Source organism: Brachycentrus maculatus, unplaced genomic scaffold, assembly GCF_059751285.1.
Source record: "Brachycentrus maculatus isolate JH-2025_06_01 unplaced genomic scaffold, ASM5975128v1 h1tg000154l, whole genome shotgun sequence".
Lineage (NCBI taxonomy): Eukaryota > Metazoa > Arthropoda > Insecta > Trichoptera > Brachycentridae > Brachycentrus > Brachycentrus maculatus.
Genome location: NW_028280907.1, coordinates 222,501 through 249,318, shown reverse-complemented (window position 1 = coordinate 249,318; position 26,818 = coordinate 222,501). Strand labels below are relative to the sequence as shown.

The following is a 26,818-nucleotide window of genomic DNA, read 5'->3' as shown; positions in this document are numbered from 1 at the left end:
GATCTTTTCAAGAATAAACAAAGACGTAAGTGTTTTACATATTACATGTATTTTATTTTATAAAACCACTAAAATTATTACAGACATATTTTGAATAAAAATGTATTCACGTTTATAAATAACAATAATAATGAAGTATGACTAGGGATTCATATTTATTTTTTATTGGCGTTTTCTTGGATTCTGTTGATTTCATCAACCAAACGAAAAACGAATTTGGTTAAGGTGGCTTGTTGCAGTTTTCCTACATCCATAACTTCCTCATGATTGGCTTCGCTAGAGCTGTGATAGTCTGTTACACAAATATTCGTAATTAAACTGAAGGCAAATACTGTGATATCACAGTGTCGAGCGGTTATTACCTGCAAAAACATCAATAATTTAAATTTAAGTAGGTAAAAAAATACATAAGCAAACTATGATATCTCTCAGTAGGAATATCAATTAAAAATAATCTTCATATAAAAGATTATCTTTGGATTCAGAAAAATCTAAAAAATCAATACCTTCATTCGTCATTTCCATTTGCAAAACTTGGGGATATATTTGATTATTGCTAACATTTTTTTACTGATATGAATAATTAATAATTTTTCATATTTATACTATTTATTTTCTTCAACATTCAACATTCAACATCAACATTCCTTTTCTTTTTATTAATACATAAAAACTATGAAAAAATACGTGTTTTCTTGAATATACGTACTATTACGTAAAAATTGGTTGGTGTCCCGTTTTGAGGACAAAAATAAATGGTCACGTTATACATAGACCAATGCATCGTATAGAAACAGTGTTATCTTGTTCGTTAAATAAACGAAGGAAAGGTGATCAGCCTTCTTTTTTTGTACCAGTCTAGGGTCATATTAAATAAATATTAGACTGAAAAATCACAATTATTTAATTTGACCGTCTTGGGAATCGAACCCGAGACCTTCAGCATGGTAGCCTAGCGCGCTAACCACTACACTATGGAGGCGGTTAATACTAATACAAAAAATCATTGCAATTATTTGCAGCTTCGCCTACTAAATACTTGGTATAGGGATCTCAAAGCACACGGTAGAAGTAGGGTATAGAGTACATAGGGTCCAAGCTCCATTTATTCGAGTAGAGAGTATTCTGCCTATTTTCTACCTGGCATACACGTACTTTTTAAGGCACTTATCATATCAACCCTTGGTACCTACCAATTTCAGTGCTCTGGTTTTAGCCCGAGAATTCTTCAAGGTTTTGAAGTGTGTAAGGCTTGTTAATTATATTGCGTTTGATTTACGAGGATAAGGACTGATATTTAATAATGATTTTTACATTTATTAATGTTTATGTATTTACATTAGTTTTTACGTTGGGAATAAGAATATAAACCACTGTTAACTTTGTAAATTATAGTAATATTTTTATGCATACCTCGTGCACTGTAGACATTCCTACCGCATCAACTCCCAACATTTTCAGCATTTTAAGTTCGGACACGGTTTCGAAATTAGGACCTCCGAGACATGTGTAAACTCCCTCATGCACTATTCCATCAATATTAAGGGATTTGGAAACCTGTTCACAAAATACACAATTATATACACAATATATTTTGTTTGAATACGAGATATTGCTTTCAGTATTCAACCCCCAGTCAACTAATATTATTTTGCATTAATGTACAGCATTTTTTTCATCTAATTTGTATTCATTTGTGTTCACTTTCGCATGGTCAACATAAGTTTTGTACCGCAATGGCGACAGAGACGGTAAAATAAGTCTTAAAGTAGGTACCCACGATATTCTTTCGGGTAGGTTTTCTGCGACTGGAAAGTGAAATACAGTAAACCCCCCCATAACGTCGAGACAGGTACCGCGTTATCAATGTGAACGTTGTGGGGAGTTAATGTTTCTAAATTGTATTTTAATTTTAAATGACTCATTTCAGTCTTTTCTGCTGGTTAAAGTGTATAAAATACAATTTTAAAGATTATCCACTTACTCATATAACATTCTCTCTAATAATGCGGTACCTATCTCAATGTTATAGGGGGTTTTACTGTAATACTAATTGATATTTTTTCAGTTGTCAGCAATCTTCTATCCCCTATTTAAATAATTAATAATATTTTTTTTTCAGTATTGAATAGTTTGTTTTAATATAATTTATAAGGTTATATAACAGCATTCTCATATTTTTTCTCAATGAGATATTTTCCCCCTCTTTTTAAATAACTAGAAAAAACAGCATTTTTTAATTAAATTCGGAATCGTATACGTAATTACCTAATATATTGGCTGCAACTGAAAGGTTTTTAAGCATGGTACATTTTTTTAGATGTGCTATGCGCATTTTATCCGTCAATTTTGGAGCTTTTATCTACGGGTGCACGATACACGATACAATATTGTACCGCATAACATAGATATCATTCACAGCTTGTATTTATTATCGTTATCACAGAGCAGTGTTGACTTAAGGTCAGTTTTGGAATGACGCAATTTTGTAAAATACAGCAATAATATAAATGAATCATTTTAGGAAAACAATCTAAATGAGCGGTTTGTTTGATTTTAAATATGAAAAAAATAATGATTGCGCTGTTTTTTAATGCAGCTTCCTGCATATATTTTATGTAGGTATTTATTCGATGTTATAGGATTATGTTTCACTATCCGTAAACACCAATGCTATCGGTAAACCTATTTTAACTATTTTATTTGAACGATTTTAGTTTTACGAAAGCTACGTGAAAATGGTTTTGTTTTTAATATGTAAAAAATTAGATTTTTTTTTTAAATTTACATATCGCTCACTCCTTTCAAGAACGTCATAAATAAAAAAAACTTGATTTTTCGGGAGAACGTTTTTTAAGTTTAAAAATATAATACAATGTATTCAATATAAATATCAAGCCACTTATTGAACTTTTTACTATGTAACAGATTTTTTTAGGTAAAACCTAAAGGTTTTTTCTCCATTTGAAAAATATTTAATATATTTAAAAAAATAATTAAACAATACCTTTTCTTCAAAATCCAAAAACAACATTTTCTGCCCTGTAGTGGGTAAATATTAAGTTAAAAATATGCCTCTTTTGCTGGTATATAGTACATTTTCTGGGCATTCCGAAAACGTGCACAACTGAAAATTGACGATTTTTGATTTATGACGTTCTTGAAAGGAGTGAGCGATATGTCACGATGGGTCGCACACAAGCTTTAAATATTTTGACCTACTCTAAATAATTCATGAGTGAGCGATATAACAAAAGTTAAAAAAGGGGAATAAGTTAAATTAATACTTAGGTGAACTTAACTCCTCACATGGACTAACACATATGCATCGCTTATATACGGATTGTTAAAAAAAAACACGTACGGATGCACAAAACAAACAACAGAGCAACTGTTTGTTATATCAACCAATTTATAGATACTAGCTAAATATAAAAAAAATACGAACAAGTATTGGTTGGAAAACATGACTTTATCTTAAAGCAGCAAGCCCACCAACGCATTTGATTGACTGTACATGAAATAAAATAAATAAATATAATTATTCTTTGTTTGGTAACTTTTTCGTCACATGTTTTTTTAGACATTATTATGACCTTGGGGGACATTACTAAAATAAAATAAAGAAGTACTCCACGATAAAATAATTATATATATATATATATATATTTATATATATATATATATATATATATATATATATATATATATATATATATATATATATATATATATATATATATAATATATATATATATATATATATATATATATATATATATATATATATATATATATATATATATATATATATATATATATATACAGTGGGTGGCCAAATTATTAGGGACACTTGTACTTTTTTGTAATTTTCAAGTTTAAATGAATTTTTTGGTCAAATTAATCAGTTTTAATTATTTTTTCGTATGTATTTTTGTTGCTGGTATCATAATTATTGTTTTAAAGATGTATCAATACTGTGAAATATCAAAAAAGTAAGTTTTTTTTCATTTGGATGTTGATTAGTGAAAAATGATATTGGTGTGAGCTTAGTTAATATTTTTTAAAACCATTTTTCTGTTAGTTTTTTGAGTTCAAGACTATAAAAACGTAAGTGTTGTTTAATAATTTATTAGTTTTGCTAATTCAATAAGTTAATTTCAACGAATTTTTAAATAAAATTCAATTTAGTTTGAACTGAACCATAATATTCTTAATTTAAGTATGGGCAAATCTTCAAACATATCTCCGAGAAAATATAGGGAAGTTATAACCTTACTACTTCATTCCACATATTTTCAGAGAGAAATAGCAGCACTTACAGATGTTTCGAAGTCAGGAGTCCATCGGATTTAAAGAAAAATTGATAAAAACCTGCGTCTAGAATCAGCCCGCGTCGGAAAAAAAGGTAGAAAAAGCATCACAACTCCGCGTGGTGTCCATAAAATCAGGGACATCTATTTCCAAAATCGTAAAAAGTCTATTGATTGTCTAATTGTTGTTGATTTTTGTTGATAAACGATGAAGGAATCAACGTATCCAAAAGGACAGTTCAGAGACGGTTAGTTGAAGTAAATCTAATGGGTCGACGTCCAACCAAAAAACTACGCCTGACTGAGGCATGAAGAAAAAACGACTCCTATGGGCCAAATAACACCGGAATGTAACTGTTTCGGACAAGATTCGAATATTTATGGCTTGTATTCGTATAATAAATTAAGAAGATAAAAAATATATGTATTTTTGCAATTATGGTAATACATTACAGGTCTGCTTCTTGGACGAGTCAACATTAAAAATTTTGGTTGGAAAAACTTCATTTTTCCGACGTGGCCCAGGAGAAAAATTCCACCCAGACTGTCTTGTGGAGATGATTAAAAATACCCTGTTAGCATAATGTTGTGGCCCGTAATCTCATTTAAGGGTATGGGATGCCTCTTTATCATGGAAGGGACCATGAGGCAAGAATAGTACCAGCGAGTACTGAAAAGTCGACTCCAGCCAAGGCTCAAGAATGGTTCCCTGGCGATAAAAAGTATGTGTTAATGCATGACTCGGTATTGTGTCATAAAGCCAGGAGTGTTATCACATTTGGGAACTAACGAAACGTGAGATTGCTAAAGAAGTCATCACCACTAAGCGGCAAATGATAGAAACTCTTATCAGAGTATGGCATAATAACCCTAATCTCTGGCGCAATGCAAAAATCTGCATTAAAAAGTATGCCCTGACGTTTGGAGGTTGTAATCGCATCAAAGGGTGTTATTACTAAAAATTAAGATTTTTTCGAAATTGTTGAATAATCACATATTATGATAAGAATAAATTGGTATTATTAAATCCATGATATTATACTTTCTAAATTCTAAATGAATCACCCTAATCAATAAAAAAATATTCAAAAAACGAAATTATTTGCTCATTAAATTCATTTAATAATGAAAATTACAGGAAATTCGAAGTGTCCCTAATAATATGGCCACCCACTGTATATATATATATATATATATATATATATATATATATATATATATATATATATATATATATATATATATATATATATATATATGTATATATATATATATATATATATATATATATATATATATATATATATATATATATATATATATATATATATATATATATATATATATATATATATACTTGGGTTTTTTTTATGCGGATCTTTTTTAAGCGATTTTGAAGTTTTACGATTTTTTTATGCGAAATAGCATTAAAAAAATAAAATTTAGACTAGTGCAGGTTACAACCGTTAAAATGTCACTGGCACAAAGTTTCAAATCTTACATCATATTCAAGAGATGGTTAATTGGAAAAAACATAAAAAGCACTTGTAATTAGGATTGAAGATTTATCTCAAAAACGATTTTCCATATGTGGATATTTAATTAAGTAAAAAGCTCTTCTGTTTTTATTTTCATGATTTTTTATAAACTTTTTATACGCGATTTTTGGTACATTATATCATTTTGATTTAAAGTTATGCGGTTATTAAAAATAATGAAACCCATGCCCCAGTTTTGTATGTACTTTTTTTATGCGTATTTTTCTATGAGACTCCCCGTGGAACGTATCTATCGCATAAAAAGAGACCCAAGTGTATATAAATTTATTTATCTCACCTTTTTAGCGATGTCAATCAATTCTCTATTGTAAGCTTTGTTCATTGGTGGGAAACGGGGTCCAAATCTTTCGTCGTTCGGTCCTTGAAGTGGATTGTTGCCAGCGAATCCCATGAGGTTGATGTGATCTTTAACTAGCATGATGTCTCCTACTTTGAAGTCAGAGTTGAGGCCCCCTGCCGCGTTCGTGGCTATGAGATGGGTCACTCCGAGTAACTTCATCACTCTTATTGGCATGCAACACTAAAATATATATATTTAGAATTATTTAAAAATCAAGTGAATTTGCCTGACGTGGGAGGTATTAAAACTTCAACTGTAAAACTCAAAAAGACGATAAAATTTCTGGAAGTTTTAATAAACTCGTTTCTATAACAACACTTTTCTTTTTAGTTTTTCTTACTTGTTTGTCAATTGAAACTTTTTGATACACAAAATAAAATTTAAACAATAATTTGGATAAGAATATGGGTATAGATAATAAATCTTGTAACAATAGATCTACGATATATCATGGATATTGAGATATTGTCATAATGATAAAACATAGGTTGTTTTTAGAAAACACTTTGAAAAATTTGCATGTTTATTTTTCTACTGCTCTGGTTAAAAGTAAAAACGTAAATATTGATTTAAGAATTTAAATTTTTTATTTGACTTTGATTTTTATAAATGTGCCTTTTGTAAGCAAGGGAGTTCATTGCTTTGAATTAATGTACATTACACTGAGGTTTCAAGACGTCCCATTTTCATCTATCATACCTCTATTTGAGAACCTTATCAAACGTATGGTACATTTAAAAAAAACATTTATTAAATTTGTGCTCCTGCATAATGGCTATGCAATCTGCCCAACATTAAGCTTTTATACTCCGCGAAAGCGCATTACTAAAATTAAAACCATCGAAATTATTGCTTGTTTTTTATTATTATTTCTATTTATTTATTGTTTTGTGAATTCGTTATAAGGATGTCTACCATGGCTTAATCTTCTTCTTCTTCATGTGCCGTATTAGGTCCCTCCAACGTTGGCGATCACTATGGCAAAGGCTTCGCGATCCTGCGCCGTCCGGAACAACTCCACTCAATTGGCTTAATCAGGCAAGATTCAATTCTATTATAAATGGATGACTGACCATTCTCCGAAAATGTCTTTGCACTATTCCGTGTCTGTCTGCTGTGCTGGTCGGGGTCGTGGGCGTCTGTGTATCGGCCAACGTCGGGTCGGAATCGGATCTAGCTGACTAATTGAACTAAATACTAAACATTATATCTGTAAATACCCCTACACCGGGGTACTTCTAGAAAATGTTGTGACTGATTTACAAACTTGTATTATTTAGATTGGCAGTGACAGGTATATTGAAAGCTTTTAAATGTAAATTCACAGTAAAATCGGGATACAATTTTATGTTGTTTCTCATTTTCAATAAATTTCGCAACATAGATAAAAAAATGCTTTCCAAGAGCAGATTTGTCAGGAAGCCTACATGCTTCTGTATCAGATCTGGGCATTCGGTGGGACATTGAATATTAAAAATGGAATGATTGTTCATACTTTCCAAAGTGGGTATCCTTCGTAGTAGTGGAATCTCCCCTGCATGCAGACGACGGGAATAGTGCCGAGGTTCCCGAACACGAGTTGCCCGATGTGCCCCTCTACAGTGCTGAGGGGGAAGTTGGGAATGTCCTCGTAGGGGAAGCAGACCTTGTCCGTGAGACTCTCGGCTAATGGGCCTGAAAACAATTTCGGATCTTCAATTTAAATTAACACTCTGCTCTGTACTCAATCGCGTTAACATACACAAACAAGAACGCGGCGCGCGGCGGTCCGTTATTGCTACAGTTCAGAGATGGCGAACCTTTTTATTTTTATTTTTTATCCATTTCACGGGTCACATGGGTTGAGTTTATAGTTTAAACAATGGTTGAGGGGATCCCGAGGGGTGGGGACGAAGTTTCGGCCTCTGTCCGTACATCCTCCTCCCCCCTCATTAATTGAATAGAGCATTATTTATTTCTTCAGAAATATTTTGAAGATTTTCCTCTATGTGCAGCTGACAGAGAGTCCCTCAGGACTCTATAACTGCTGCGGGTGGATGGCGGGCTCAGATTCCAAAAAAAAGTTTAAACATTGGTATTTACATTATATCTGTCATAAAAATCTAAAAGTAAATAACTACTAATTCCTTGCACTATCGACATGTATTACATTATGGATTTACAAACTTGTATTTATTTAGATTGGTAGTGACAGGGATATTTGAAAGCTTTTAAATGTAAATTCACAGTAAAATCGGGATATAATTTTGTTTCACATTTTCAATAAATTAAGTTTATATGTTTTTTTTAATCGGTTTGCAAGAGAAAGTCTGTATTATTGTCAGGAAGCCTAGATTAATGCTTCTGTATCAGATCTGGGAATGCGGTGGGACAGCTTTCAATGTGAGAAAAGTCCTCGCTATGTTACTTGCATTATATCTGTAAAGATGGTTTGACGTTTTGATTCGTTTGGAAAATGAATAAAATCAGTGTCAGCGGTACTTTTTACCATACATACTGCAACAGCATATAAGTATGTAGTAAAAAGTACCTTTGACGCCGGGCAATTTTTTTTTCTTTTTACTTCGTGGCTTCGTGAATTTATCAGTTTTTTTGTATATTTCGAAGCGAGACTTATTCAAGATGGCGTCTTTTTATTTTTATTTAATGAGAGTTTTAAATAAAAACAATCATTTCTAAAATAATACAGATAATTAGAATTCTTCCTTTACGCTGTTTTTTCATTAAAATCTAAAAAATAATAAAAGAAGTTTCAAGTAAAATACATACGTTTACGTAAATTCAGACCTATAGGTTTTAAAAACAATAATAAAATCAAAATGAAGAAAACAAAACAAAGTGAAGAGCAAAAAATTCATCGCTCCCGAGTGCAGTTAACATTACAAAAAACAATTATAACAATTATAATGATGAAAACTCGATAACTTTTAAATTTTAAAATATACGTATAAGCACATGCACGCAAAGGAAATGTGTTCCAAGTTACGACAATTTATCAGGCAAGCGACGATATTACGATAAAAAGTTATAATAAAAACAACTTAATTTGTTAAATAATTATCTTGCAGACAGGTTCCCAATGAGCGTGTTATGTCGAGGTTATCTACTGATTTATACTAACTCGTGTTTATTAAACATGTTTAAGCAGGGGCGTGCCTTCCATATTGACAGAAAAGCAGTGCCTACCCCAGATTATTCGTATTCCATGTAGAAACACGACCAGTGCCCTACTATACCTTATCCTTACCCAATCCTACTGCCTGATTCTGCATTAAAAACTCTGTGCACGCCACTGTGTATAAAGTACTTAGAAACTAGTATAAGTAAATACCCATACAACATCAATATTAATAACGTATATAATATTAAAATTACGTACTCATTCCAGATCCACAAATGATGCCGATGGACGGTCTTGTGGAGATTCGGTCCAGAAGAAAGTTCGCAGTTTCCAGTAAGGATTCGTAAGTATATCTGAAATATACCATATATTGAATAAGTAGTGGGTGGTGTAAAATAATATATTTATATCGACTGTAGAGGGCATAAAGGATATATCTGTATGTGACCATGGTCAAAAACGATATTTTACTGCAACTGTAATGACTAGAAAAAAGTAAGTACTTTATTCTAAATAAAAAATAATATTGAAATTTTACGGTACGTGCAAGTTAATCAGTGTATTTTAACCCTTTCTGGTCCCCCAAAATTGAAAAAAAATCTAGGTAGACAGTCTTTTGTTCTCTGTTCCACGTACTGTTGTATAGATACGAGTGACAAAAATGTAAGCTTGGAACATTTTAGTTTCATTACATTTTGATATATTTAATCGGCCCTTTATTAAAAGGAATACAGTTGCGGTGGACCGGGCTTGAACCGAAAAACTTTGACTGGGAGTCCATGTCGGTAACCAAGGGACCACAACTCGACTTTTTGCATTTTTGAAATGCGTATTGTTATGTTGTTGACATGGTAAAATAATCGACATCAAATCAATTTCAATTATCTGGTTTTCTTTGAATATAAATACATATGTTAATGAATTTATATCGGAAATAATAAGTAAATAATTAAATAGTAATGGAGGGGATGTAGGCCAACTTGGAACTTAATATTCATATACATACAATATGTATTAAACGTGAGGAAATCTGGAAATAAACGCCATTATGTTTCTAACTCTAAAGAAAAATTGCACAGAAAATCGTTAACCCATTTTCATCGTTATAAGATATATCTAATAACATCATGTGTAAAAAAAACATGATATGATTATTTAATTGTTTATCTCATTTATTAATGTATTATCTGTTTTCTTTTATCGTTTAAAAAAAGCCATTTATTCGGTAATTTATATACGTTAAATGTCAGGGATACATTTCGTCGTATATTTTAAATTAAATGTCGTTTATTTTATTATAAATCATTTTTTATCCATGACTGTTTTATTTTAATTTCTTTTCTTTTCTCTTTAACTATATCGATTTCAATCGAAATATTTAGTAGGTATTTATTCTTGCTTTAAAGAACTCTCAACGTTCTGTATTTAGTACATTGTTGACATTCACGCAGTCGGGGATAATATTTATCAATTAATTTTTATTTATTTAAAATCATTTTACATGCATAAGTATATCATATATATATAATATTCCCGATACGTAATTTCTATTACTCATTTTGGGACATGGGATTAACGTCAGCAAAAACTGATTGCAAAATGTTAAATTTAAAGCAATAATAGGTATAGCGAATAGGCATTTAAAAATGGTAAGAAGCATGTTGAAAAAACGAGAAAATGTTACTAATTACTAACACAAATATCTTTCCAAAAAGTTTCTTTCAGTTCATATATATATTTATATATATATATATATATATATATATATATATATATATATATATATATATATATATATGTATATATATATATATATATATATATATATATATATATATATATAAACATATATATATACATATATATATATATATATATATATATATATATATATATATATATATATATATATATATATATATATATATATATATATATAAATATATATATATATAAATATGTGTGTGTGCGTGTGTGTTTGTGTGTGTGTGTGACTTTTCGAGTACAGATAATAATTAAAGAAAGTATTAATTATATTATAAATAACAAATTATATAAGCTTTTATAAAACATGTTTTTTAAATCAATTATTACGTTATCGTCATTTTTTATATGGTCACTTAATTAGAAAAAAAATACGTATATACTCTTCGACAACAATTCACTATCATAACCTCTGTATTTTCATTAACACACGTAATTAATAAATAATCAGCCTATTAAAAATATGCTGTGAATTTCAGAAACAAGACAAGTTGATAATACATTGGATGTTTCTTTCGCGAGTGATAAATGGAAGTTTATTACGTATTTTCTACTTTTAATGCGAATAAATTTATTAATTATTTAAATATTACGCATCGTTTGAACGCCATTCAATTTGATAGAAGCTTATTATGTTTTTAGTATAAAAGCGATTCTGAGCTTCTTAATTTCTATTATAAATTTTTCTAATTTAACTACATATGTATTTCTTGAGTCACAATAGACCTGATATGGTCACATAAGGGATGACATAAGGGATACAAGATCCCTTGACCCCCCAAAGAAAAAAAAATGTATTTCTTAAAATGATAAATTGACTAAATGGTTTTAAAGATAGCAACGAGAACATTAAAAACGGTTTTTAATCAATATCTTAAAAATGGGATTTTTTTATGTATGAGGGCTGATTGATAAACTTGCAAAAGACTTTTTTCTCCGGGGAAGAAGATTATAAAATAAATATCCTAGTCAGCCACTTGAAGAAGAAAACATGATGATATCTTATAACAGAATATTATTACGTAGACCGACTGAAAGAAAAGGATGTTCAAAAATTGACATCATTAAATAAAACTGTTCTTAACTTGGTATTTTAAAATACTTATCAATCGGCCCAATATATCAAAATACTAGTCTTATAATATCAATTTATTAGAATTATGGAAGGCCGATATTAATACCAAATTTATTTAATCTCTAAAACAAAAAAGTTTTATTGCATAATTGAATTAATTATGTTATTGTTCAATCGGAAAACAAAAACATCTTATAATAATGGTGATTATTGTTGATAATAGGTCTCGTGGAATACCCAATAAAGTTTAAGAATGTCATCATACAGATTTACGATTCACGAGTATATATGTGTTTATTTTATTGTTGAATGACGTGGGTAGGTTCATGTTTTTAATTAACTAAATGATATGAATATAAGAGTAGTTCTTGTTTACTATAAAGCAAAGGCTGTCATGGAAACTTGATTAGTGTGTCAACAAACTACTGTGTATGTGTTTACACACACACAAACATATATATATATATATATATATATATATATATATATATATATATATATATATATATATATATATAAACATACATATATACATATATATATATATATATATATATATATATATATATATATATATATATATATATATATATATATATACATATATATATATATATATATATATATATATATATATATATATATATATATATATATATATATATATATATATTTATATATATATATATATATATATTTATATATATATATATATATATATATATATATATATATATATATATATATATATATATATATATATATATATATATATATATACATATTCATAAAATATGGCATAAATGACAGATAGTGTCTTTTTAACGTCAAACATATATATATATATATATATATATATATACATATATATAAATATATATATATATATATATATATACATATTCATAAAATATGGCATAAATGACAGATAGTGTCTTTTTAACGTCAAACATATATATATATATATATATATATATATATATATATATATATATATATATATATATATATATACATATATATAAATATATATATATATATATATATATATATATATATATATATATATATATATATATATATATATATATATATATATATATATATATATATATATATATATATATATATATATATATATATATAAACATACATATATACATATATATATATATATATATATATATATATATATATATATATATATACATATATATATATATATATATATATATATATATATATATATATATATATATATATATATATATATACATATATATATATATATATGTATATATATATATATATATATATATATATATATATATATATATATATATATATAAATATATATATATACAGTATCTACTCAATGAATTAGGGCCACGCAGAATTTCGCGCAATTTCTCAATTCAAACAGGAATAACTCAGAGAAAACCTTGAATAAAACAACATTGAATTTTATTTACACATGAACACTTTATTACGCTTAAATTATGCATATATTTTCATATAAATAAAGTTAGTATTTAGTATTTCCACCTTTGGCAGAAATAACTGCCTCAATTCTTTTTGGCATACTTAAAATGCACTGTTTTATCATATTTTTTATTTCTTCGTCTTCTGACCAAATTTTTTGAATATTTTTTTTTAGACAGTCTACTGTCGGATTTGGAAATGAGTATACCTTATTTTTTAACATGCTCCATACGTTTTCTATAGGATTAAGGTCCGGAGAATTTCCAGGCCAGGGGAGCAAAGGCAGATTTTTGTTAGACAAAAATTTTATTATTGATTTAGCCCGGTGGCAAGGTGCCCCATCCTGCATGAAGGTGTATGAACCTTCTGTTGGGTCGAGTGTATGGTAGAAGGGCAATAAAATTCGTTCGAGGACCTGCTTATAGGAATTTTGGTTCATTGTTCCTTCCACGAAAAACAACGGCCCAGGTAAATTGTTAATAATACATGACCATATCATTGTTGCAGGGGGGTGTTTGATAACTTTTACCACACAGGCCTCATTGTAACGTTCCATTGGTGTTCTCCTGACGAATCGACGGCTCTCTGTCACGGCTTCTAACCGGCACTCATCACTAAAGATGACCTGAAAAATAATGAAAATTTAAGTTTAATTCAAATATATAAGTTTATTTACTAAAATAATATGTTGAAAATTCAATTTAAATACATACCTTTTTCCAATCATCTACCGAGTAATTTCGATGTAGCCTGGCCCATTTTAATCGATCCGCTTTCATTCGTGGTGTCAATTTTGGTACTTTTACAGGGCGCCTGCATTTCAGATTTACTTCGTAAAGACGTCGCCTCAGTGTTGATACCGATATATTTATACCCTCTTCTTCCAATTTTATTTTTAATGTTTTTGCTGATGCACTACGGTTTTCTAAGGCACTTTGAACGATTTTTCGATCAGTCCTCGGTGTTGTTTTTCTAATCCTACGACAGTTCTTTCGCCGATTGCTGGTGGCGGGTGACTGATTTTTTATTGATTTTGAAATTCTGTCCACTGTTTGACGAGAAACGTTTTCTTTTTTTGAAATTTCTCTATTAGATAGTATTCCTAATTTCAGTAGCACTATAACACTAGACTTTTTTTCCTCAGAAATGTCTTTACTTTTTCCCATTTTGTCCTTTTCAAAAAAAACACGTGTGTTTACAAAAAAAAATTATACTTTATGAACTAAAATTAAAAATTAAGTTTTTTTCACAAGACACGATAACTATATAACCTTTCTGAACAAAACAACAACCAGAACTCAAGAAACTTCACCAATAAATGAGATAGGACTATTTTTTGAACTTTCAACTATCTGTCTACCTGTGATAATTAGGGACCTTTCTCAGAAAAAGGGTTTGAAATTTTGTAAAGGCTTAAATAATCCAGGTATATTTTACATATTATTGAAGGTAATATACATGATATTAGATGTCAATAGAAAACTTAAAGTATTTATGTAAAATAAATATAATAATCCAAAAGATTTCAGAGTATTCAAAAAAATAATGGGTGGCCCTAATTCATTGAGTAGATACTGTATATATATATATATATATATATATATATATATATATATATATATATATATATATATATATATATATATATATATATATATATATATATATATATATATATATATATATTTATTAATATATATATATATATATATATATATATATATATATATATATATTTATATATATATATATATATATATATATATATATATATATATATATATATATATATATATATATATATATATATATATATATATATATATATATATATACATATTCATAAAATATGGCATAAATGACAGATAGTGTCTTTTTAACGTCTTATTTTGGCAAAATGAAAATCATTATTGGGCTATTGTACTTTGAAAACAGGTCATATAACATAGTTTAGAAAAGTATGAATTACCTTAAAATAAAATAAAGTTATGAAATTGGTGTCACACGATTATTTGATGAATGAACTCTGTTTGCTTGTAACCCTAAATAATTGTAAACCTATAATTTGAATTTGAAAACCTTAACAGGGTTGACTTGACGACTAGCGTCATAAAAATAAAGGTTTTTTTTAAAAATAAAGGGTTTCTTAGAATTATATAGCTATTGTAATTACTTTGAGAAAAAAAATATATTTTAAGTGAAACTATCATCTTGCAGATAATTTCAACAAAAAAAGTGGCGTTTAATTTTCGTATGTAAAACAATGGCTGATAAAATTATTTGATTTAAATTTATAATAAATCCTCTAATTCACGACCGAAACGTAAAATTTAATAAAACCTAATAAAAAGTTATATTTTAAAAAAATAATAATACACATGAACATTTTCTGTTTATCTATTAGTCAGTAGACTTGTGCATAGCGCTGATAAATTTTTGAAATTCCGTCATGCAAGATTATGCTTCAAGAAAAAAACTGTTGGCATTTTATTTCTGGTTTCTATACATAACCAGATTTTTTATTGTCAAAACATGTTTTGTGTTATCCGGATTCTAAATACACACTCGATTACCGCATACGCGTTAAATTAGTTTGACAAAATATAAGCATTGAAATTTTTCTCTTACAAAAATAAAGTTAGAAAAATAAAGGGAATTGAAAGTCAATGTAAAATAAAAATATATTTTTTTAACTGACAACATATAATTTTTTTTCACTTTTTAAAAAACCTTTAATCTTTAAATATTTAAAAAACACTTACGTTGAAGTGGTAAGTAAATCGATTCCTTGTCCCAAATCACTTCGTAGCTCTGGCAGTTTATTCACATCCATGCCTCTTTTACTTCCGTTAGTGACGGAGCCGTTAATTTGAGACATATTAAAAAGTAGATATTTAAAATAACTGTATCGACTGAAGGCGTGTTAATATTATTTCTTCACGAGAGTGATAAACTGTCGTAGGGTACGTATCGCTTCAGACTCCTTATCAAACAAACATCGGTCAGCATTGAGATTCGTCTTATATGTGTATACTCCCACTCGGCAGCGGCGATCGGCAAAGTTAAATTATTATTATTTTATGTTTTGTCGCTTTATAACACGACTTCTCAAACTTTATCATGCAAGAATTTTCAATTTCTGACCAGTTTCTCACATTATGAGTTTCTCCAGGGTATGCTTGGCTATAATAGTTTAAAGACTAGAAGGAATGTGTATTTGATTACGAATTTTTATCGATTGTTGCGCGGTATGATCGATAATCCTGAAATTATCCGGAACATTGGTCTGAATGTTCCCGATAGTTACCTAAGACAGCGTCGACATAGATTGTTTCACATTCCTATACACAGGGCCAACCTGCCGATGGTTATGCCTGTAGGAAGAGCTACCGCTTTGTTGAACAATATCACATTGGATATTGATCTGTTCCATGTGTCTGAAGGAGTTTTCAAAAGTGGGATTTTTCTACACCTTTAAGTCTTCTTGATTACTTTTAATATATGAATATTGTTTGTTATGTATAAATTATTTTTTTGTTGTTGAATAAATTGAATTGAATTATGTATTTTCTTGTCTTCAGCCTACTTCTCGTGTCAGGATTTACCAAAGGCCACCCTCTTGGACTTCCACAGTTCTCTGTTGGACGCGTCTCTCTTCCAGATATTTTATCCCGCCACTTTCTTAATGTCATCGGACCATCTTGTCTGGGACTTGGAACATCCTACCCACGCTTTTGCGTCCTGTTTTAGGCCTCCAGTCAAGCACTTTCTTCGTCCATTTATCATCAGACACACGTACCACCCAACCCGCCCAGTTCCACTTTTGTTCCGCGATTCTTTGAGCCACATCTGTAAACCTTGGTCGTTTCCTTTATTGAAACATTCGTTTTTCGGTCCCTAAGTGAAAGGTTAAGTATCATTCTCTCCATTGTTATTTGTGTCCAGGTGAATGAGACATCAACCTAAAAAAATAGTTTTGATTTTTGTCAGAAGCTTCTTTTTGTAATAAAAATAAGTAGGTATATTTCAGAATCTATAAATCTTACCACAATGAAATAAGCACTGTTTTGTAGATAATTTGATGATGATCATTTGTGCCGTTGTCAGTATCAATTAATTAACCGTTTTTGTGGAAAAAACACAGACATGGACACATTTAGGGAGGTGGGGAGGATCAGACACTTCTAGGGTCCTAAAGAACACTTATGACAAAAATCAAAACTACTATTTTATTATGAGTTTTGACCAAAAATATGTTTAATTCGCCTGGATGTCTGAATCAAATGACGTATTCAGGAGCATTTACTGAACACAGGAATTTGCACCTATGATTAGCCGAGTAACGAGTCTTGTACCCGTATGCAATAACTCGTTTCAAGATATTTAATAAGCTTGTTTTGTTGTTTATTTGCCGTAAGACCTGTCATACTTGCTTACATCTTGTAGAACCGCAAAAGGGGTGGAATTTAATATTGCAGTGCTTTTTAAGGCGATGAATTTCGCTTGTCCTGCGTACACAGGCGCCCAGACTTACATATGATTTACACACGTTCACATATATAAGTGACGAATGCTAGATCCCGTTGGATCCGGCTCTGGTGGGTACCTAACTGTAAAAAGGTTATTTACTTCTCTGAAGCATGAAAAAATCACCCCAGAAATCAAAAACAAAATGTTAATCTCAGAAGAATATGCGACAGAACAATGTATGATAGATGTTCGAATAGTGAAATAAGGTAGGAATGCAAAGCTGAGATAAGCATTATCGATAAAATTAAGAAAGGTGTGTTGAGATGGTTTGGACATGTGTAACGAATGAGTGAGGAAAGAACGGTAAAATAAATTTATGTAGTTGAAAAAAGGAGCAGAGGAAGATCGAGAAAAACTTGGCACTATCAGGTATGCCAAATACTTGAAAGCGGTCAGGTTAGGAGTCGAAATAATCGGCAGGTATGTATGAGGAGATGCATGAACGTGGAAGAGGCGAAGAATGTTTGCAAATACAAAGTGGTGTGGTGTTCTATTTTCTCTGCTTACCCCTGTGAGGAAGCGGAGTGATGGTTAGTTATTTACTTAAGTTACAATTACAAAGTTATTTATTTCAAACATAATGTCAAGCAGAGTGATAAAGGAGGAAAATGCATTTTCATGTTTATATTCGTAACGTTAAGTAACTATTTTTACAAAGGAATTTTATATTGAAAAATCACTCTCTTTTCTGAATAATATATCATATGAATTATTTATTTATTTAAATTTATATTTCGCCTTCGTTGTGCAGCGGTTAGAGCGTTTGGCCGTGCCGGAAGTTCCGGGTTCGACTCTCAGATAAATCAAATAAATATCAGTGATTTTTCAATCTAATATTATATTAATCTAATATAATATTATCACAATGTACTGGACCCTGTAAAGTAGATCTGATTATGTTACCGTTATGTAATAAGCGATCAAAATAACACCTCGATAAAACGTAGAGCCCTTTTTTTCATTAATTGATTCGGTAGTCACTTTGTGGTAAAATTTATTAATTTTAAATTAATGTTTTACTTAGCAAATACTACTATTTCTTGAAATCTACTGTGACACGTGTTTCGATGCGCATCGAAATACGTGTCTCAGTAGATTTTAAGAAATAGTGGTATTTACTAAGTAAAACGTTAATTAAAAAAGAAAAGCCCTTGGACTCATTGGGTCAGGGTTAGATAAATATAAAATAATACAGAAAAAATCCTGTCAATTGCAGGAAATATTATAATGTGGTTTTATTCTATCATACAATATGACATACGAGTACATACACACTTTTAACAATAATCAAAATGTCAAAAAGCAAAAAAGAAACACTTTAAAAAATTTAATGAACGGAAAAAATACTTGAGTTAATTAAATTTTAATGCAAATACCTTGTTATACGAGTATTATGGTAATTTATGCAGTTATTTTATATTACAAATATAATACGAAATTTTATTTTAATTGAGGCAAACATTAAGCGTCATTTAGTCTATTGCTTTATGGAAATCAATAGCAAAATACCATCGTTGTACACATTGCATTGCTGCATACTGTTAAGGCAAATTGAGAGCGTTCGCAACAATCTACCAGTTGATTCAGCCAGTCAATTGATAAATGCATCTGTAGTGACTAAGAGAGAACAACCGGATGTGATGAATTCAAAATACAAACATGACGCGAAAATTAACCAACAATATAAATTTTGGTATATAAGGAAAGGTTATACCATGAATCACTTAGAAATTGTCATAGATCACCGGTTGGATTGAAAGAGACAAGATGAAACACTATCAAATAATGCTAAAAGTCAAATAAACGTTTTGAAAGCCCTCAGAAACACCTCAAGGGTTAGATCTCAAGTTTGTCTCAAGCATTCAAATCAGAATGCGTTCAGCCACGCTGGTCGGGCTAGTTGTCGCTTACGCTCAATTTAAAAAAATGTGAATTGGATATTTTTTGTTGTTTTTAAGAATATGTATGGAAAATAAATTGTGATTTTTTTTTAAACTTTCAATGACTCTTTTTTTTTGAAAACCATAAAATTATTTCGAAGAAAAAATTATTTTTTCAATGCAAAAACGATGTCTTAAGAAAAAAATTAGTTACGTAAAATGTAACCTGGATTTATAGATAATAAAGTTGCGACTTAACGAATACTTGGCCTTAAAAATATGACTGTAAAAAAATGGTATATAGTATTTTGATTTGTGTCAGTACTTGATGGAGTATGGTATCATTGCAATGTGATGGGGCCAGCAATAGTGCCATCGACGCGTCGCATTAAATTAAAAATCTTGCACAAAAACGTGCAATTAAAACCCCTTAGACACTGGCACCAATCAGAACACGGTCTCGTTATTCAAACAAGTTGTCATGAGTGTAAGATGACACCATGTAAAAATATTTCTCGTACATAATCCTGATGAATTGAAAAATAACACAAAAACGCACATGCTTTTGCAAAAAACATGATATCAAAAATATGCAATTTTTTGTATTTACATCTATGTAAATCTTTATTTTTCACCATAAAAATTGTACACTATCATTAAGGCCCACCATTCGTCGCAACTTAATTTTCTCTAACTTCAGGTAACATTTTGCGTAATTGATTTTTTTCTTGCAACACTGTTTTTTTATTGAAAAATAAGTCTTTCTTGGAAAAAAATATATGGTTTTGAAAATAAAAGAGTTACTGAAAGGGTTAGGAGTAAAAAAAAAACATAAAATAAAAATTTCTATACATATTCTAAAAAACAAAAAAATATCCAATATCAATACATCCTTTTAAAAAAATCGGGCGTGAAGAGACTTGTGACCTCTCCAATGGTCTCCGATGGAATGAATGCGATATAGCGAAAGCTGGGCCTAAAGCAGTTTTTGACTTGCAAACGTCTTTATGTTCATGCAAATTTTAAAGAGTGATTTACGCTACAGCCGTGTTATAAACTGCTAAGTACATTTAAACGATAATCTGTATATATGTTAGTTTCAATCAGATCACCTTTATAACCTTCAATCGTACTAGTAAAGTTATCATGTTTCAAATGAATTAAATTTCAAGAACCAAGAAATAACAACACATTGGCTTATATTCCCATTGAATGGGAATCAAGATATAACGCAATGGTTTCTGTCACCATTGAAATGATGTTTCATTATGTCACTTGTAAATTTTAGTTATTTATTTAAGTTTATTATCTTACTGCCGTTATAAATTAAATTGTCTTCATAAAGAAAAAAACTTTGTATTTGGTTTATTTTAAAGTTTGAGAAGCCTTTTTATGCATTACCACAGCTTCTAGAATCTGTATAGTCTGTTATTTTAACTTATTATCTTCGAGTTTATATTGTGATAATAATTAAATAAAAAATACTTTATTTTTATAACCTGATATCTTATGGTTCTTTCTTTGACACGAGGTCGTTTAAAATATATAACCGTATGTAAGATATATTATTAAACAAACTTATTAAGATATATGCAAGCCACATGCTAAATACGTGTTTGATAAAGTAACGGTAAATAAAAATATCTTAAATACACATACACACACACACACACACACACACACACACACACACACACACACACACACACACACCCACACCCACACACACACACACACACACATTGGAAAAATGAAAAAAATAACAAAACTGCGCACAAAAATAATATAAAGATGGAAAAAAGAGTGAGAATGGCATATCGATTTATCCATCAAACTTCTTGTACAGAATATAAGTTTATTTGGCGGGTTTATTGCTATGAAATAATGATATCTGTCAAGATTTTACCTTATTATCTATTTGAAATATGTGGGCTTGTATTACATTGGATATTTTTTGGATATTGTTACAATGGGTTTACAAATGACGTACCTAGATATATTTGGAGAGACCAAGTCAGCATATTAAAAGCTATAGATATCTCTGAAACCATAGCACTTTTCATGAGTAGCAAACATCGCCATAAGGATGTTAAAAAAACTTCCCATCATCCCTATTAGGCTTTATTTGCGTGTACCAACATCCTGTATACAGGATGTCTGAAAAATTCTTAGCCCGAGCTGATTGGCAGATATTAAATATCCCATAGTGGTTATGGTTTATTAAGAAGTCACGCAGTTGATAAATATGTATCGAAATACAAGTTATTTAAATAAATTGACCTCTGCCTGAATATTCAATGATAGGTCGAAAGCGGGAAAAGTCACGACTTCAATGAAGTTTTAGAAAATATAAATTATAAACTTGGGCCACAATTTGTTCATACAAATTAACCTGGACAGTAATAATCAAAAATATCTAAAAATAATAGTTAAATAAATGATTGATAGGATAAAATTCATATCACACAGTATTTTTGAACGGTAGATTTAACAAAAAAATGACACAATAATTTATAATTAATTTAAAAGCTACATACGTTCGCAATGTATGTAAACATGAGACAAGACATACTTTTTTTAATTATTTATTATTACATAAGACGTGTGATATGTTTACATATCTACATATGATAATATATAGATATATACATACTCGATTTCTTGATCTTGAAGGTCGGACTTGTCGTATATATCAAAACAAGGAATATTTATTGTACGTCAAGAAAACAATAATATCGTTATTGCGCGTTTGTTATAAAAATTTTAAACAGTAGATTTGTATTAATATATTTTGTTTTTATTTTAATATCTGGTGAGTAGGAAGAAATTGTCATTGTCAATAAGCCATTTATTCGTGGTTTATTTTTCTTTATTTTCCGTTAAATGCACTTTTTAATGGTATTTACGAAAGAACTTAAAAGCTCTTCGATCGCATTCCCGGATCTGATACAGAAGCATCTAGATTTTCTGACAGACCTCTCTTGCAAAACAAATTATTGTATGAACTAAGTTGCAAAAATTATTAGAAAATGTAGAACACAATTGTTTCCCGATTTTACTATGAATTTACATTTAGATGCTTTCAATGTCCCTGTCACTGCCATTAAAAATAAATACAAGTTTATAAAACTACTACCAAGTGTCTAGAAGTTCCCCTGTGTAGGCAGTGAAAGTGATTAGTAGTTAGTTTATTTTTTTATTTTATTTTTATTCATTTGATATATTTACATTTTTATTTATAACATAATACATTTGAATCATTTATACATATGGAGAACTTTTATATTTCGATTCGCTGTGCCTCTCCATAAAAGAGTCTGTGCTCTTGTGCTTGGAAAGGGACTTACACTCGTGGTTTAATGTTATACAATAAAAGATATAACAGTTTTTTTTATATTTTTTTTTTAAGATTTAAATGTATAGAGCTTTAATTTTTTTCTTCAGGATTTTTATATCATCTATTTTTTTTATTTCTTTAGCGAGTTTATTGAAATGTTTGATTGCCAAATATTTGAAGTTTTGCTGAAATTGCTTGGTGTTGCATTTTGGAGTAGAAAAATCGTTTGAGAATCTCGATGATAAATTTTTTGTTAAATTTAAATAGTTGTCACCCTTTAGTATTTGAAAAACTGCAGTTTTTTTTATAAATGGATTTTATACTTGGGACTTGAAATTTTTTAAATTATAATTTTGTTGGAAATATGTTTTTTTTTTCAAGATGACTTTAATTATGGTTTTCTGTACTATTTTCACTGAGTTCAGTATGTTGTTGTATGAGCCTCCCCATGCAATAATGCCATACTGTAGTAGTGAGTGTACGATAGCATAGTAAACTCTTTTTAGGTTGTCGATGGTTAGTATGTTTCGGATTCTAATGAATATATATATATATATATATATATATATATATATATATATATATATATATATATATATATATATATATATATATATATATATATATATATATATATATATATATATATATATATATATATATATATATATATATATATATATATATATATATATATATATATATATATATATATATGCATTTTCCTATTCGTTTTACTAGTTCATTAATGTGACTATGGTATTTCAAATGTTGATCTATTATTACACCTAGATATTTTGTTTCTTTTTTTGGACATAAAACAGAACATAAGTTTTTGCAATTTGAATCCCTGCAGTCACCATAGTTAGTTCAGTTAGTCAGCTAGATCCTATTCTGACCCGACGTTCGCAGGTAAATAGACGCCTCCACAATCCCGACCAGTACAACATACAGGCACGAAACAGTGCCAATGCGTTTGCAGAAAGTGTTCAGCCATCGCATTTCCCACTCAACATCTTATGAAGGGACTGTTTAATACATACAGTACCGACCAATGCAAACTTATCTGCCTCAGTACTATGTAGAGTAGCGTCGTTGATCGGAAGTCAACTCACGCCCAAGATGACCCCTGTAATGGAGGTCGGAACTTCAATTATCAACAAGCTTAGATAAAAATCGATGTAAATATCTTAAACCCTAAAAAAAAAACTTTAACTTTACAATTTAGTTTAGTAAGATCTTCACAATATGGTATTTTGGGCGTGTCCAATGTTTTTATTAAGAAATTCTGGTAATCGCTCTACTTAGGAGTTATTTCTATTTAATTTTTTTAAATTTCAATTATTGATTCGGCAGTCACTTCGTGATAAAATCAATCCATTTTAAATTTAAGTTTTACTTAGTAAATACCACTATTTCTTAAAAACATACGGTGTTTAAAAATGATGCGGAATGCACGTGTCACAGTAGATTTTAAGAAATAGTGGTATTTACTAAGTAAAACTTAAATTAAAAATAGATTTCTTATTGATATCTCAAACATGGATATGATTTTATTTCACATATCATACATACTTCCAATTCAGTGGAAATAAAGTGGAAGAATGAATATTTTCAGGGACCTCCTGGTATGTAAAATAATTCGGAATGAAACTTTGACATATTTCATGAAAGTTTCTGCTAATAAAAAGATACTAATTTCAACCACAAATACGTCGAAGAAGTAGCATAGGGAAGATCTGTTCAATTGGAGCAAATGAGTGAAATTTGAGTAGGTAGTGTGGTTGTTAATTATAGGTAGAATGGTAAATGTTGTAACAGAGTATTAAATGATCACTTAAACTACCCAATGACGAATTGTAAGCCCATTTTCCCAGACTTTCATATTCTTCTTCATCTTTGAAATATCAATAAACAATCTCGACAATAATATCTTAACTAAAATATGAAGAAACGCGTGAAGATCTATTTTCAGATTATCATGACTATCTTTAAAAGACATTATTTATATGATCAAATATTTAAAGAGCTTGTACCGGAAGTATGTTATTTTATTCTCCATTAGTTTTAACCATTCAATATTTAAATTTCATCATTACACTTTTTCAAAAAATATTTATTAACGCCATCTATTTGTAACTTGGAATAACAATTTAAATATAAATGTGTTATTCATACTTTTTATTGAAATAAAATAATAATTTCAATTACTTATATAACAAACGTTTTTTTTTACAATCTTGCAGAAACTGAACATTCAATTCTTCGGCTGACATTCATAGATGTCATCTTGGTCATATTTGATATAAACTTGATTTGATAAATGAGTCATAAAAATTATGTTGATAATATCATAAAAGTTTCCATTCACATAGTGTCTTTTGCATTTGGGCATCAAAAGATAGATGGCGTTAATAGCATGATAATTTTAATTAAAACAATTTGATTTTATATCAATTTCATTTTATGACAATTGAAGGATTCTCCATCGCTAAATATAGATGTAAAATAATATTAATATACTGATAAGGAGGGTTCAACGTCTTGCGGAATATGCGCTTTGCAGAACGTGTGCGCAAAAGTATTATAAAATAATCATTATTACAATATTTACCATATTCTATCACTGACCTTTTTAATACACATTCGCGTTACTAAATACAAATTCGTGTTACCAAAGTTGAAATATACTACATGTTCCTAAAATTACCTACATACTTATGTGCATAGTACCTCAATTTTAGTTTAAATGTCCTCGGGATAAAAATTCAAGATAATTAATCGAAATGAGAATTTTTAAGTCCCATAGAAAATGAAAAAGGAGAAACTTAAATGTATAAAGTATTAAACAAAAATCTAATCCGATAAAAACAGGGTTACATAATCTTCTTAAACATTTCCATAAGCAATACTAAATTGTCCGCCTCCGTAGTGTAATGGTCAGCAGGCTCGGCTACCGTTCTGGAGGTCCCGGGTTCGATTCCCAAGGGGGGTAAAATAAATATAAGTGATTTTTTCACTGTAATATTTATTCAATATTACCATGGACTGGTACCTGAAGCGGAGGGCTGATCACCTTTCCTTCATGTGTAAACGATCAAGATAACACTGTGTTTATATGACACAGTGCCCTATGCACCATTGAAGTGCGGATAAGGGTTTTATTATTTTACTAAATTGTATAATTTGATTTATATTTATATCTCTTCTCTTCTTCTCCGTCTTATTCCTCATTACTTGTTGGAAGTTGGAAGTTGTAGGTTGTGACCCTTATGGAAGCAATAACTCTTCTCCAGTTTTCCCTTAACTGACCACCGAGGTGCCTGCTGATGCCTTAACTTGATCGGTCCATCGTGTGGGGATTTCCTCTCCTTCTCTTCCCCTCTAGGCTACCGATCACAACCAGTCGTTCCAGGG

At 29.4% G+C, this 26,818-nt stretch overlaps 1 protein-coding gene across 2 annotated transcripts; it reads right to left on the bottom strand.

The window, feature by feature from the left end:
* Positions 1-30: 30 nt before the first annotated feature.
* LOC148308635 (purine nucleoside phosphorylase-like) lies at positions 31-16,651 on the bottom strand. 2 transcript variants are annotated; one of them, XM_088261412.1, is made up of 6 exons: positions 16,417-16,651; positions 9,592-9,686; positions 7,708-7,904; positions 6,150-6,392; positions 1,414-1,557; positions 31-362 (listed from the first exon to the last, which is right to left on the bottom strand). In XM_088261412.1, the coding sequence occupies exons 1-6, from the start codon at positions 16,530-16,532 to the stop codon at positions 156-158; spliced, it is 1,002 nt and encodes a 333-aa protein (XP_088117538.1). In that variant the 5' UTR covers positions 16,533-16,651; the 3' UTR covers positions 31-155. The 2 variants fall into 2 exon arrangements, with proteins under 2 accessions (XP_088117538.1, XP_088117540.1); XM_088261414.1 differs by having other exon boundaries at positions 7,708-7,886.
* Between the last annotated feature and the right edge of the window lie 10,167 nt (positions 16,652-26,818).

What these genes read in the sequence shown, in the direction of transcription:
- LOC148308635 (XM_088261412.1), bottom strand. Translation starts at nt 16,532, where the DNA reads ATGTCTCAAATTAACGGCTCCGTCACTAACGGAAGTAAAAGAGGCATG. An exon ending in AAGGATACCCACTTTGGAAA is followed by an intron (nt 6,393 to 7,707) that starts GTATGAACAATC and finishes TATATATTTTAG; the next exon opens with TGTTGCATGCCAATAAGAGT. An exon ending in TGATTGACATCGCTAAAAAG is followed by an intron (nt 1,558 to 6,149) that starts GTGAGATAAATA and finishes TTTTGTGAACAG; the next exon opens with GTTTCCAAATCCCTTAATAT.